General features: G+C 49.8%; 2 protein-coding genes and 1 non-coding gene across 3 annotated transcripts; 2 read left to right on the top strand and 1 right to left on the bottom strand.

The window, feature by feature from the left end:
- Positions 1 to 683: 683 nt before the first annotated feature.
- On the bottom strand, positions 684 to 4,068 carry Dnajc30 (DnaJ heat shock protein family (Hsp40) member C30). The gene has a single exon (XM_055605867.1). The coding sequence runs from the start codon at positions 4,011 to 4,013 to the stop codon at positions 3,366 to 3,368; it is 648 nt and encodes a 215-aa protein (XP_055461842.1). The 5' UTR covers positions 4,014 to 4,068; the 3' UTR covers positions 684 to 3,365.
- A 96-nt stretch (positions 4,069 to 4,164) lies between these two features.
- Positions 4,165 to 15,339, top strand: Bud23 (BUD23 rRNA methyltransferase and ribosome maturation factor). Its single transcript, XM_055605866.1, has 12 exons — positions 4,165 to 4,260; positions 4,352 to 4,389; positions 6,695 to 6,790; positions 6,878 to 6,960; positions 7,136 to 7,232; positions 9,335 to 9,431; positions 10,703 to 10,753; positions 11,481 to 11,566; positions 12,376 to 12,421; positions 12,652 to 12,710; positions 14,051 to 14,143; positions 14,892 to 15,339. The coding sequence occupies exons 1-12, from the start codon at positions 4,213 to 4,215 to the stop codon at positions 14,944 to 14,946; spliced, it is 849 nt and encodes a 282-aa protein (XP_055461841.1). The 5' UTR covers positions 4,165 to 4,212; the 3' UTR covers positions 14,947 to 15,339.
- Positions 13,539 to 13,670, top strand: LOC129676190 (small Cajal body-specific RNA 20). The gene has a single exon (XR_008720047.1). It is a non-coding gene; the product is annotated as a small Cajal body-specific RNA 20 (non-coding RNA).
- Positions 15,340 to 15,435: the final 96 nt, after the last annotated feature.

Genomic DNA, 15,435 nt, shown 5'->3' with positions numbered 1-15,435 from the left:
CCTCTTGTTTCCCAACATGAGTGTTGGTGGCCATTCACATGGCGCTGTAGGGATCTCCTAAGTCAACCATGGCCTTTCTTTCCATTTCTTTCCATCATTTCTTTATTTTTGTTTTGCTTTGTGTGGTATGTGGGTGCACGCATGTACACATGTACATGCCACTGTGCTTATGTGGAGGCTAGAAAACATCCAGGGTAAGTTCTCTCCTTCTACCGTGTAGGTCCCAGGGTTGTCAGGGCTTAGAGACAAGACAGACTCCTTAATCCACCGAGCCACTTCATAGGTATACCCCTACTTCTCTCTTTGAAACAGGGCCTCACTGTGTAGCCCTTGCTGGACTGAAACTCGTGATGGAGACCAGCTGGTACACATACTTGTGGGTGAGCCTTCCGCTTCCCCAGTGTTGGGATGACATGTGTCCACCACCACGCCTTGGTTCTACCTTTCTTGAGACAGGGTCTCATTATATAGCCGAGGCTGGCCTTAAGCTGGAGGCCTTCCTGCCTCAGCCTGCTACATGCTGGGATTACATACATGTTACTACGTCTGTCTTGATGCGCTGTGTGAATGACCTGCCAGAATGTGGAAAGGAATTCAGAAGGAGGGAATCCAGTGGCATCAACACTGTGATCAGAAAAAACAAAACACCCCCCCCCAAAAAAAAAAAAAAAACAAACCCAAAAAACATTTTACTCAGTTTATTCATTTTACCAGTCTGGCAAAAAGACATCACCAGATGCATGTATTTCTGATTCCTATCTTCTCTTTAAAAAATTTTTTTAAGTTTATTTATTATGTATACAGTGTTCTGCCTGCACACCAGAAGAGGACACTAGATCTCATTATAGAGAGATGTGAGCCACCATGTGGATGCTGGGAATGAACTCAGGACCTCTGGGAGAGCAGCCACGCTCCTAGCCTCTGAGCCCTTTCTCCAGCCCTGATTCCTGTCTCTTGACTGTGTACTTGAGCTCCACTCGGGCTGTTTACTTAGCCTTGCTCTGGGCTTGTAGCCCCTTCTTCAGCCACTCCCTCCACTGCCAGGGGCTGAGGAATAACCCAAGAAGGCAGTGAATAATGACCACTGCCAAGTTTATTCCCTTGCCAGGGCACACAGGAAGTAGGGAAAGGGAAAACTCAGTAGTTGGGAGGTGGGAAGAATAAAATGTTACCAAGGAAACACTGGGTGGCAGTGGTCCCGAAAGCCTCCTGTGTCCCTGTGACCCATGCCTTAAGTCCTAGCACTCGGGAGACTGAGGCAGAGGATGGAAAGTTCTAGGCCAGCCTGTGATCGGTAGTTGATACTGTTTCCCAACTGTGATGACAGTACCTCCAAGCCTGGTTTGTGCGGTGCTGGGGGTGAAACCCACAGCCTTGTACATTTGAAGGAAGTACTCTATCACCAAGTCACACACAGCCTGAGGTCTGCTGCTCTGTATGCTCTTGGCTTGATACATGGCCCCTGTGTGCTCCTCTACTTACGATGTCCTAGCCCACTCCCAATACGGATCAGAATTAAGGAGACTTCAGGACCACTGCAGCTCTGACCACAACTAACAACTAGCTGCTTGGTGTAAGAAACAAAACAACACAATAAAACCCAGGGATCAGAGGAAATCATGGTCCTGCACATCTGTCCTGCCAGGACTCAGAAGGTGAAGGCAGAAAGCCAGACATGGTGGCATATGCCTTTAATCCTAGTACATGGGAGGCAGAGGCAGGTGAATGGATCTCTCAGTTTGAGTTCAGCCTGGTCTACAGAGTGAGTTCCAGGACAGCCAGGGCTACACAGAGAAACCCTGTCTACAAAACAAAACAAAATAAAACAAAACAAAACAAAAAGGGTAGAGGCAGGCAGGAGGATCAGGAGTTTAAGATCAGGCACTAAGAGAGTTCTCAACCAGCCTAGGTTACTAGACACTGCCTCAAAAAAACAATAAAACAACATCAAAAATTTCCGCAAAATCCAGTTGACAGCCCTCCCAGAAAACTCATTAAAATGCTTGGTTTTCAACCTTTTTTTTTTTTTTTTTTTTTGTATCTTTTTTGTTTGTTTGTTTTGTTTTCCAAGACAAGGTCTCACTGTGTAGCCCTAAAACTCACTATATAGACAAGGCTGGCCCTGAACTCATGGGATCCACCTGCCTCTGCCTTCTGAGTGCTACAACTGAAGGTGTGGGTGCGCCACCACACCTAGCATTTTGTACCCTCTTAAAGACAGGCCTTGCTGTGTAATTGGTCAGAATCCCCCAGCTTCAGCCTCCCTGGATTACCTGCCCACACTACATTCTGGACTCCATCTCCACCTTGACCAGTGAGCTTGCTTCTTCTACTCCTGGCTACCCCACAGCTGGACTTCCTCACACAATCCAACAGGCTCTTTAGAAGGATTTCATTTGTGGTACCTGTGACCAACACGGCAGCTGCAAGGGCCACGCTCAGTCTCCTCAGTTACAAGCTGCACACTTAGCAAGTGGCTAGTAAAAGGAAGCCCAAGGACAGGCACACTGGCCTAGGATGAACTTGGCCCAGCTAGCAACACCCTCCATCAGCACTGTGGAGTAGGATATGAGTAATAGTGACAGACCTCAGAAGAGCAAATCGTTTAGGCTTCGGCTCCTATGCCCACACAGCTCCTTCCCCCAAGGTCACACCCTAGATAAATATAGGCACAGAACCGTATTCTTCATACTCAAGGGCTTGGTTTTCTCGATCCCCCAAGACAGAGGTGGTTTTAACGTCATCAGGAAAAAACGGCAACCTTTGACAACGAAGACAACAAAGCAGGGGACTAAACCCAGTGCCTTCTGCATGCTAGCATTCCCTCACCGACCTTCGGCATCTGCTGCATCATTTGATCAAGTCTCACCTGTCGCTTGGGTTAACACAGAAAAACAAATTTCGTGCAAGGCCCACAAGAATTAAATTTTTTTGGCATCGGACAACCAACCAGTCGTATTTCACGGTTCAAAGGTTACAGAAGAAGGGCCCCACCATGGTACAAACACGCGTGGCAGGGGACAAACCTTGCTCAGGGCTTCCGGCTAAAACCAGAACAAGTGTTCGGGCGGGGTTGACACCTGGAAGGCAACGTCTAGAAATAAGCAGACACCCAGGAGTCTCGGAAAGCACTTCAATTTCTGCTTTATGGCACTCTTTTTCCTGGGGCCTCTTTCTTGGCCACCGAAGAGCCCCTTCTCCTGGACCACAGGAGAGGACTATGTTGATCACCGGCCAGGCTGGAGGGTGCTCGGAGGATCAAGAGGACGCCAGTAGAGATGGTCAAGTCAACCCAAGATCAATACGTTCAAAGGTCAAGAAAGGCAAGCTTTGGGGGCTGACTCCTCTTCCCACCTTTCCTCGGATTAAATACGAAAGCCGACGAAGACGAAGATAAGGAAAAGGACGACAAAAAAGGCGGCATCTCTGGTGTCGTCCCAGGGGAGACCCTTGTTGGCCCCTTCCTCCTGCTTTTTGCGAAGGGCTTCCCTCCGGGCGCGCAGACGCCGCTCTCTCTCTAGTTGTTCTCCGTAGTGCGCCTGGTAGAAGGCGTCGAAGTCGAACATAGTGCGGCCGTCCCCGGGAGAGGCCCGAAAGCCTCCGTGAGCACGAGGGGTATAGGGAGGAGGGGGCTCGGCCGCGGGCGTCCTGGAGGGCTTGACACCGGGTCCGCGCAGGTCCTGGTCGCTGAGCAGACCTCGGTCATACTTGCGGCGGAGGACGCTGCTGCCCAGGACCAGATAAGCCTCGGAGATGCGCGTGAAGCGCTCGGCGGCCGCGGTGCTCCCGGGATTGCGATCGGGGTGGTAGAGGAAGCTCTGCCGGTAGTACGCCGCCTTGATCTGGGCCTGCGTGGCCGTGGACGGGACGCCCAGCAGTTCATAGAGGGCGGTCCGGGAGTAAGTCCTCACTCGCGAGTACAAGCCCGCGGCTGAACTTGGTGGCAACCCCGGGACCTGCCGCAATCTCCACAGCGGTGACAGCGGCCACCCCAAGCAGCGCGGGGCTGCCATGTTGGGGCGGTGGCAGGACGGCGCCCAGCCGGCCAATGAAAGACGCGAGCCGGAGCGGCGCCCCGCCCTCGGCCTTAGAGCCAATCAAATAAGAGGAAAGGCGGGGAACGTTTAGGGTGAGCGCTAGGAGGCGGTCGCGGAATTGATGACGTTGAATTTTGCGCCTGGGCTTGCCGGTAGTAGCGTGTAGCGACTAGAGATGGCTTCTCGTGGTCGGAGGCCGGAACACAGCGGCCCGCCGGAGCTGGTGAGAGGCCCGTCAGATCTTGGTCTATTTCTAGAATGGCTGCTTTTGGATTCTTCCCCTCATATCCCATGTATCTTTTTCTTCCCAACAGTTTTATGACCAGAATGAAGCCCAGAAATACGTTCGCAAGTAAGGAGAGCATCGCTGTTGAGCGGCAAGGGGAGGGAAGGGTCGGGATCGGCATGCCGCCCCAGTTATGGGTGTGTGGAAAGCATGTAGAATTTGGGAGTGGGGGTAAAGGAGGGAACCCGAGCAGATGCAGTTCGGCTACCCGGAACATGAACTTGAAACCGTCGAATTCTTGGAGAGATCTTGGGACTTCGATACCAAAGTGGGCATAGTCATTCACGTCCAGTTTACAGTAGGTCGTTTGACAGTGTGTTTGAAATATGTGGTGAAGTAGGCGGTAGTCAGGGTACAGGTAGGGTACTGTCATATTGTCTAAGTGCGGTGTCAGTGAGCCACACCCCCACCCCTCACTTGGGAATTCTAGGCAGAAGTTTTACCTTTGAGCCACACCTAGCCGTTCACTGGAGGATTCTGAAAAGCACTCAGCCATCAAGCTACAACCCCAGAAAGCAATGATTACTATTAGCAGTATTGGTCATCATGGGTTTATTACGATCCTTACTTAAATGTATAATTGCACTAAATTGTCTTGGCAACCATTGACATAATGCCTGAATCCTCTACACAATGATTTGTTTGGTTTTGTTTGTTTGAAGCATGGTCTCATAAAGCCCAGGTGTTCTTGAACTTGATATGTAGTGAAGGTGACTGAATTCCTGACCCATCTGTCTCCACCTTAAGTAACAAAATTACAGGCACTGTCCAGCATGTACGGTTCTATAGAAACTATTCTGTGTGATTGTTTACTTTAGTTTGAGAAAGACCAGCTGTGGGTCTTCTGTTCAGAATGGCAGCCAGTAGCTTGATATGAAAATTCTGTAAATCTGAGTAACCAAATATAAAGAAAAAATGCACACATGTACAAAACACATCTCGAAATTTTATGCTGATTACATATTGAAATGACACTTTGAGTATATTGGCCTAAAAATAATTATTTAGTATAAGGGGTGAAGCAAAATAGATTGTAATTTGTTTTTCCTTTTATTTTCCGATATGGACACATTCTGTAGCCATGCTGGCCTCACTTGTAATGACTCTCCTGCTTCAGCCGTCTGCACACGGAGATTATAGGCCTGCGCCGCTCTCCTCTGCTCTTCCATTTACTGTCTCTGACCCACCTCACTTTTGAGACAGACTCTCACTATATAGCCCTGGCTGGCCTTAAACTCTCAGAGATGTGCCTGCCTCTGCTTCCCAAGTTCTGGTTCTGCGGAGGTGTGGACCGGCACACCTCATGCCTGCATTATGTTTCTCAAGGTCACCAAGTCTGTAAGGTTTTTGTTTTCTGGTACTGGGGATGGAATGGATGGCCTGGCACACACTTGTTACTACTGAGGTGAATCTTTTGTTTTTTGAAGGTACTGGGGATTGAATTTAGGGCCTCTTGTATGTTGAGCAAGTGCTCTACCATAAGCATCCTTAACTCTTGTTCTGCATTGGTGATCTTTGTATTTGAGTAAGTGTGGCAGCTGACTCTTTGAGAGCACACTTTCCTAAGGAATAAAGCCCAGGAGAGTTATAGATGCTCACTGACTGTCATCTGTGGAGTGATTTGCTCGATTTCTGTCAGCTTTGCAGCTAGTGCACTTAAAATTGGTGCACAGGGGCTGGAGAGATGGATCGGATAAGAGTACTAAATGCCCTTCCAGAGGACCCAGGTTCAATTCTAGCACCGACATGGTAGCTCACAACTGTCTGTAACTCCAGGATTTGACATTCTTACACAGACATACATGCAGCAAAACAGAAAAAGCACACAAAATAAAAATAAATATAGTAAAAACTTTAGTAGAATATGTGCACAATAAAATGACATACAACTCTATCAAGTGGACTTTTGGGACTACTTTATTGATGTTGTTTTGAGACAGGGTCTAGCCCAGGTTGGCCCTAGGTTCCTGGTGTTGCCTCAGCCTTTTGAGTGCTGGAATTTTGTGGGAGCATCCATGCCTATCATGGAACTATTTTTAATAACTGCACTTGAGTTTGTTGGTTTCCAGTTCGAATTGTAGGTTTAAAATGTTGAGCAAGGGCTGGCCAGATAGCTCAGGGGTAATCCCCAAACTTCATGACTGAGTTCAGTTTCCTAGAACTTCATGTTGGAAGAAGAAAACCAAATTGAGCAAGTTGGCCTCTGGCCTCCACATGTGTGTGTGCACTAAGTGAAATAACTGGAAAGAATTTAAAATTAGAAAAATTACTTCTAGCTGATTATTCCTTTTTTCATTCTCCTGACTCTTTTGGTCTAGGAGAAATATGACCTAGAATTCCATAACCACGCCTATGTTTTTCTACTTCCCAGCTCACGGATGATTGACATCCAGACCAAGATGACTGAGCGGGCATTGGAGCTCCTCAGTTTGCCAGAGGGTCAGCCCTCTTATCTGTTGGACATCGGGTGAGGTTCTGGGGCCCAGGGTCCAGTTGTCTGGGTACAGTATCTCTGCTGCCCAGCTCCGTGAGCCCTGTGGATTGTTTCTTCCAGCTGCGGTTCTGGACTGAGTGGGGATTTTATCTCAGACGAAGGACACTATTGGGTGGGCATTGACATCAGCCCTGCCATGTTAGGTGAGTGTCTTGTACTAAGGTGACTATCCTCTTGACTGTGGAGTAGCTAAAAGATTTTGGTTGTTTGAAAAAAGGTCTTCCCATGTAGCCCAGGCCAGTCCCCAATTTGGGATTGTACTGCCTCAGCCTCCTTGTTGCAGCAGCCATCCCCACACTTTCTCTTCCTCCAATGTAGATGCTGCCTTGGACCGAGACACAGAGGGAGACCTGTTGCTAGGGGACATGGGCCAAGGAGTCCCTTTCAGACCAGGTTCTTTTGATGGTTGCATCAGGTGAGGGTCTTTACTTTCTACTTTAAATTTCGTAGACTAGTGTTTCCTAAACCTGTCTGTGCAGCGGTCACTACACGATATGTAAAAAGTTACGTGTTCAGGGCTTATGAGCCTGCTCAGTGACCATAGGCGCTTTTTTACCACACCCAACAAGCCTGAGTTGATACCCGGAACACAGATGTTGGAGAGAAAGAGGATTCTTAATCATTGTCCGGCCTCATACAGGAAGCAGGATGCATGCACAGTAGATAAATGTAGTTAAGCAAATGTACATGTTCTAAGGTTTTTAGATTTACAGGGACAAAGTCTGCTAAAAAATGGTTGTGTGTGTGCACATTCTTGTGTATGTGGGTACAGATAGGTGAAGGCAAGAGAGTATCCTCAGGTCTGGTCCTCAGACACTTTCTACCTTTTATTTCAGACAGGCTGTCATTGGCAAGATGAATTTACTTTTATTTTATGTGCGTATGGCCTGTGTGTATCTGTATGTACCACCTGCATGCCTGGTCCCTGTTATGGCTAGAGGACAGTGGAACTGGAGATGGTTTCTAGGTACGGTGTAGTGATGGGAACTGAACTTGTGTCCTGCAAGCAGCAAGTGTTCTTAATGAGTGACCCATCTTTCCAGCACCTAAGCTTTAATAATTGGCTTTGGAGTATTGACATGACTGTTAGAAATATGACATGTTATTGTGCATGGTTGCGATCCCAGCACTTGGGAGGTGGAGATTTAAGATTGCCAGGCATGGTGTCGCTCGCCTGTAATCCCAGAACTCAAGAGACAGAGGCAGGCAGATCTCTGTGAGTTTGAGGCCAGCGTGCTCTACAAATTGAGTCCTGTACAGTCAGGGCTATTCCATAACCCTGTCTCCGAAAAAGAAAAAAAAAAAAGTTCAAGCTTTTTTCATCCTCTGTCACACAAGTTGGAGGCAGGTCCTGACTCAAAGTTAAAGCAATAATATTAAAGAAATGTGAAGTGTGTGTGTGTGTGTGTGTGTGTGTGTGTGTGTGTGTGTGTGTCAGAGAAAGAGATTGTTTTGTTTTTAAAGACAGGATCTCACTATGTAGCCTTATCTGGCCTGAACTCCTTATGTGGATCCACTACCCTGCCTCTTGCGCTCAGAGATTAAAGATTTATCTTATCTCTCTATCTATTTTATATAGATGAGTGCTCTATCTGCATGTATCCCTGTATTACAGAAGAGGGCATCAGATCCCTGTGTAGATGGTTGGGAGCTACCATGTAGGTGCTGGGTATTGAACTTAGGACTCTGGAAGAGCAGCCAGTGCTCTTAACCTCTGAGCCATCTCTCCAGCCCAAGTGCTGGAATTAAAGGTGCACTCCACCTGGCTAAAGTGTTGGTTTTGTTTTGTAGTATTAGAGAGCAAACTGAAGGTCTTGCTCATGCCAGCCCAGTAGTATGGAATTCTGTGGCTGGTGTGCAAAGCAGTGAGTAGGGGTGGGCCAGAAGTGAAGAATGTCCTCAGTGGTGGTGGTACACTCCTGTGATCCCAGCACTCAGGAGGCAGAGGCAGGTGGATCTCTGGGAGTTTGAGGCCAGCCTGCTCTACAAAGCAAGTCCAGGGTATCCAGTGAAGAATGCAGCTGGAGGAGATTTGAAATCTGGGGCCTTGAACATTGACGCAAAAATACTCAATAAAATACTTGCAAACCGAATCCAAGAACACATCAAAGATATCATCCACCACGACCAAGTAGGCTTCATCCCAGGCATGCAAGGGTGGTTCAACATACGGAAATCCATCAATGTAATCCATCACATAAACAAACTGAAGGAGAAATCTGGGGCCTTAATAGATAGAGCAGAGGGGTGTAAAAAGGCAGAGGAGTGGCCGGGTGTGAGCACTGTTCGGTGGGTTTGCTTTGATTGGTGGCACCTGGAGGTACGCAGTCATTGGCTGAGAAAACATTGTCCTGGAACCCATGAAGGAAGTGAGTGCTGGCCTGTCTGCTAGTGTGTTGTGGACTGGCCTCTACAGGATGGGAGCTCCAGGCAGCAAATTATAGTGGCTAAAGGCAGAGTGCCCAGGAGCCTTTGGGGAGGGCGGTGGTCTCTCTTGACTGGCCCCTTCCTTTCCAGCATCTCCGCCGTGCAGTGGCTCTGCAACGCAAACAAGAAGTCGGATGTCCCCGCCAGGCGCCTCTACCGCTTCTTTTCTTCTCTCTACTCTGTCCTTGTGAGTATAGGCTCTCTTCCTCTGCATAGCTGTGTGTCCTTTTCCTTCCTGCCTTGAGAGTTCAGGGGCAAGGTTGAGGGGTCTCATGAGGGAATACATAACCTGTGGAGACTCAGCTAGGGGTGGTGATAGAGACGTTGAAGCCTAACACCTGGAGGCAGAGACTGGGGAGTTGGGAATTCAGGGGCAGTTTTGACTACCTAGGAAGTTCAGAGTCAACCAGAGATTTCTCCAAAATGCAAAAGAGAAAGCCCACATGCAAAGGGCTGACACTCAGCCCAGGGCCACCACAGTCAACATCTGAGACACTTGGTTGAGTGAAGACAGGGACACCATGCCCAGCACACAGAGGCCACCTGCCAACGTGCCCCTGTCCTCTGCAAGTCCCTCCATTGCCTTTTTTTTTTTTTTTTTTTTTATTAAAAACAATTTCATCCAGGTGCAGTGGTGCACGCCTGTAATCCCAGCACTTAGGGAGGCAGAAGCAGGTGGATCCCTGACTTTGAGGTCAGCCTGGTCTATAGAGTGAGTTCCAGGACAGCCAAGGCTACACCAACAAAGCCTGTCTTGGGAAAAAACCAAAAACCAAACCAAACCAACACCCCCCCCCCCCAAAAAAAAAAATGTTATGCCAGACATTGTGGCATGTACCTTTTTCTTTTCTTTTTTGTCTTATTTTATTTTACATGTATGAATGTTTTGTCTGCATGTATGTCGGTGCCCCACATTCATGCTTGGTGCCTGCGGGAGGCCAGCTGAAGGCATCAGATCACCTGGATCTGAGGTTACAGATGGTTGTGAGCTGCCACATTAGTGCTGGAAATGGATCCCAGGTCCCCCAGAAGAGCAGCCAGCACTCTTAACCATGGAGCCATCTCTGCAGCCCAGGGTGAACACCTTTAATCCCAGCACTCACTGGGTTATTTTTGTTCCTTGTCTCTTGTTTTGAGACAGAGACTCACTGTATAGACCAGGCTGGGCTTGAGCATGATCCTCCTGCCTCTGCCTCCCAAAGGCTTAGGTTATAGGAAGGCACCATCTGCCCCAATTGTTGTCTTTCTGCCTCTTACCACAACTGTAAGGTAGATGCCAGCTTTGCCAGCTGTGTGCCCCAGAAGTTCAGGAGCTTTTTGTTCCTGTTGATATTCTGAGCCGAAAGAGTGGTGCCCTGCCTGTGATGGGAGTTCCGTGAATATTTAGTAGGTGAAGGAGTATCGTCATGATTCCACAGAACACTTATGCAGTTGTCATGACGTTTCTGTTGCCTACAGGCCCGAGGGGCCCGAGCCGTCCTGCAGCTGTACCCTGAGAACTCGGAGCAGGTGAGCAGGTAGGGAGCAGGTGAGCAGGTAGCTAGGGCCGCGGGGAGGGGGAGTGTAGAACAGTTTTCTCCTGTTGCCAGCGAGTACCATGACAGAACAAGGAATTCATGCCACCTGGTGGAGAAGAGAGAAAGGGCACCCTAGTGATGGTACTGTGACCCCAGATGGCTCCCCAAGAGGTGGGTGTATGTGAAGGGGAGGCTGCTGTGTCTTCTGTTGACAGATGAAAGGGTGGGGGTGCTGGAGGTGGGCTCAGTGGGTGCACACTCATGTATACACGAGGCCTCCATCCCATAACTGAGAGACATGAAAACAGATAGGTGGTGCCAGATGGGCTATGATGTTACTCATTTCCATAGTCCAGTGGGTAGATGGGGCAGGTGAGAGGGCCCCAGCAGTTCTGCCCTGTGTAGCATGCGTTAGGGCTTAGAATGACAGTGATGGTTCTGTAGTGACAGAATGGAGTCTGGTCTAGTTGTCATCACTCATTTCCTGAGGGCAGAGAGATGGGTCCCTGCACCAGAACATGGGAATGAGCAGAACTGCTTGTTCTGATACTCCCTCGGGGTGGGGCTGCCGAGGCTGGATGCTGCCCACATTCTGCCTGGGTGCCTTTCTGGACCTCTGTGTTGGAAAAGTCCAGCTAGAGGGCACTTTAGCCTCTGTCCAGGGAGGGCTGAGGTCTGGAGCTTTTCTCCCTCCATCCGCTCCCTACCCCTCTCCTTAGCTGGAGCTGATCACAGTCCAAGCCACAAGGGCAGGCTTCACTGGCGGCGTGGTGGTGGACTTCCCCAACAGTGCGAAGGCAAAGAAGTAAGTGCCAGGGGCAGACCTGATGGCTCAGTGGGTAAGGTGCTTGCTGTGCAAGCCTGAGAGCTTAAGCTCCCATTTCCAGCACCCATGTTAAAAGGCCAGGCATGCCGAGGGGTAGTGCAGGCCTTTAATCCCAGCCCTCGGGAGGCAGAGGCAGGCGGATCTCAGTGAGCCCAAGGACAGCCTGGTCTACAGAGATCCAGGACAGCCCCTACACAGAGAAACTCCTGTCTCAAAAAACAAAACCAAGGGCTGAAGAGATAGCTCATCAGCTAAGAGAACTGGCTGTTCTTCCAGATGTCCAGTGTTCAATTCCTAGCACCCACATGGCTATAATTGTAGTCCTTTAGGACCAATGCCCTCTTCTGGCGTGCAGGTGTATATGTAGACAAAATATTCATATACATTAAAAAAAACAAAAAACAAAACAAAACAAAAAAAAAAACAACCACCACAAAAAGCCAGGCATGGTGATACTTTCTTGTAATCCCAGTGCTGGGGAAAGGGAGCTAGGCAGATCTCCGGGGAATCACTGGCTAGCCAGCCTAAGCCTAGTGATATGCCCTAGAATAGTGAGAGACCTTGTCAAAACATGAGGTAGATAGTGTCTTGAAGAATGACAGCTAAGGCTGACCTCTGACTTCCATGTGTATGTACATACAGAGCACTGGGCCTTTGTCTACACAGCTGACTGTATAAACAGAAGAATGCTGGGTAGGAGGGCAGGGCCCCCAAAGAAACAGGAAAAGACTCCTCTATTCTTGCTAGGCCTTGTTAGCCAGGCATCGTGTTGCCCTCTCTCATTTCAGGTTCTACCTCTGTCTATTTTCTGGGCCTTCTACCTCCCTGCCAAAGGTAAGGGCCTTGGGCTTCCAGGCTGTGCCTTGTTTTCCCCAATACAGGAGCATGCTGGGAGGGCTGCGGTGGCCAGGGTTCCCCATCTGGGCCTTCTGCGGGTGCTAGGAAAGAACGCCCACCCCTGTAGCCTGTCTTTCGGGCCTGCTGGGCTTCCTCAGGCCTGGATGCAGGTGTTTCTGTGCTGGGGCAGTGAGCTCCAGGGTGACTGAGAGCTTTGTTCCCCACAGGGGCTGACTGAAAGTCAGGATGCAGAGCAGGCCACCGAGTCCACTTTCACCAATGAGAGGTAAGGGGCGTAGCTGCAGGGACCAGGTGGAGGCAGGGCTAGTACTCTCTGCTTTCCCCCAGCCTTAGGTTAGACACAGCTGCAGCACCAAAGTGAGTTGTGCCTCTTGGACTGTGTCTGCCTCCTCCTCAGGCCAGGCACTGGGGCAGCCAGTGCCTCAGCTTCCTGTGCGAGCCTGCACATTCCTCTTCTTGGCACACTTGGCAGGGTCCTCCAGTCCTGTCCACCACACTACCACCCCTCAGCCTCTTTCAGCTAAGGCATCAAATCCCCTCCGTGCATCTTAGGGTCCCTGAGCTTCATGCTAGTGTCTGTGACTGACTGGAATGGTTGTCAGTCCGTCCGTGCTCTTCTGGGCTATTCCCGCCCTCTTCCCTCTCTTCCTCACTCCACCACGTCCCTTCCTTCCCTCTTTGTCTTCTTTCTGGCAGCTAGGGGCCCTCCAGATTCCTGTCACAAGCCATTCTTAACACCCCACAGTGTGCATGGCTGTGTGTCATACTGTTCAACCTCTCCGATTCCTGCTGTTCACCTGCATGGCTGCCCTTCCCTTCCTTCTGTTGCTACCTCTGGCACACGGCCTGCCTTCTTTCCTGGTGGCCTGAGTGGCTGCATACAGCCCGGCCCAACACAGATACTGAGGAGCTCTTGGACCCCTGCTCTGCCACTGCTGAGAGAGGTTTCAGCAGGGCTAGGCCATGGCTCTGGCCTGCACCCATGGGCCTCAGTCTGTACTTAGTAGCTCCTTCAGGCTAGGCTTGGTTACTTCTTTCCAGCAGCGAAAGGGAATGTGGCTTTGGGTGGGAGAGCAGGCTCCCTCTCTCCCTGGGCCTCTTGTCCTTTGGGCTGTGGGGCTCACGTTCTCTTCAGCCAGGGCTGGAGGCCAAGATCAGCATGTGAGGTGCATCTTCGTCAGGACTGCTGTGAGCAGGCAGCCTTGTTTTCCAGCCTCAGACAATTGACAGAAGCTGGAGTGGGGGAGGGGGTGTATGGGGGTGGGGGGGTGACACTGGCTTCTCTAGGCACATTGAACCCCAACCTCCATTAGGACTGTAAGTGGCCGCGTTAAGACTATGAAGGTGCCGTGGCTTCCCGTGGACACCACAAGGCTCTGGAGTCACCCCATGGACAAGGTGGCCAGACACAAGGCCATCTCCAGAGATGCCTTGCAGGGGCAGGACCACACCCCCCAGCTTTGCTAACGCAGGGTTCTGGTCCTGTTGCGGGGGTGTTCAGAGTGGAGATTATAGAAAGGGAGAAGGGGCCTTAGGGCTGCCACTGTGCACAGCTGAGCCATCCTCTCACAGCTGAGCCATCCTCTCACTTCTGTCTCTGGCCAGGGCTCCTCCACACAAGAAGGCAAGGCGGGACCTGGTGAAGAAGAGCCGGGAGTGGGTCCTGGAGAAGAAGGAGAGGCGCAGGCGCCAGGGCAAGTGAGTACCGCCTGGGGCTGGGCAGGCAGGGAACACTGTTGTAGGATAGTGTTAATAATATTTACTATTAATTCATAGAATTTTATGGCTGTTGTTATTTAACCCACTATCACCAATAAAAGACTGTAGACACCTGTTAGATTTTTAATATATCTATACACTAGAACTGAGCAGAAACTAACCCCATAAACTATTATTTTGTCTCCCAGATCCATATCCCATGCTGTTGGCTTTAATCACTCCTATCTTGTTTACTTCCCATCCATAATCTCCATAAGTACTTGCACATGGTTTTATCTGGGCTGCTTCTCTCCATCACCGATCCTCAGAGCAGGCTCCTCCTGGCCATATGGTTCTTCTTTACACTAACCCATGGCGACTCCGCTTTCTCCTTCCTCCTCTCCTGTCTTCTCTCCTTCCTCCCTTCCCCTCCCATGATCCTTCTGTCCTCCAAGCCTTCAAGCCTTGGCTCCAACTACCTCACTTATGCTGAACCAAGGTTTGTAGGAACTTTATTTAGCCAATCAGGGATAATTTTGGAGGCAAGGTTACATAGCATCAATTGGTATACGTGTGGGTTTGCTCACAGAACAGGAAGAATCTTGGGGGTTGGGGACAAGCAATTAACATGTGAATACATGGTGGTTCTAGATCAGCCACCACAGAGGGCCATGCTGTGTCTGCCAAGAAGTCATCTGCATTTGCGGTCTCCGAGCTTTTCACTCTCCTGGGTCTGTTCTGTCTGCAGGGAGGTGAGACCTGACACGCAGTACACCGGTCGCAAGCGCAAGCCCCGCTTCTGAGGGCACTGCATCTAATCAAGCAGAGAGCCTGGCCACCACACCTGCATTCAGTCCTGCAGATGGCCCTGACCGCCCACCGTTCAGCGGCTGGGGCTGTCCAACCCTGGGCATGCCTCTGAGGAGCTTCTAGATTTACCTCAGCAGCTAGCAACACAGTACTTTAGAAGAGTTGGGAAGCCCTCAAAATATTTTTTCACTAAGAGTTCCAGGAATCTGGGCTTGGCAGCCAGATCCTGTAATCTCAACACCCTCCCAGGAGGCTGAGATAACAAGATGGAAAGTTCCAAGCCAGTCTGGGCTACACTGCAAAAACCTGTCTTAAAAAGCCAAAAAGAAAAAATTTTCTAAGGATGTTTTATTTTGCCCTAAATACATTAATTACTTTCTAAGTAACTGGCTCTACGTTACCCTATGTCTCGGGTTCCTCTGTTGGGGAACCACTCCATGGCTCCCAGGCAGGAACTGGAACCGCATTCTGACTTTCCAAGG

The sequence above is a fragment of the Psammomys obesus genome, unplaced genomic scaffold (genome assembly GCF_907164565.1).
Source record: "Psammomys obesus unplaced genomic scaffold, mPsaObe1.curated_primary_1811, whole genome shotgun sequence".
NCBI lineage: Eukaryota > Metazoa > Chordata > Mammalia > Rodentia > Muridae > Psammomys > Psammomys obesus.
The sequence above is the reverse complement of the archived record's forward strand: the minus strand, read 5'-3'. Positions and strand labels throughout refer to the sequence as shown.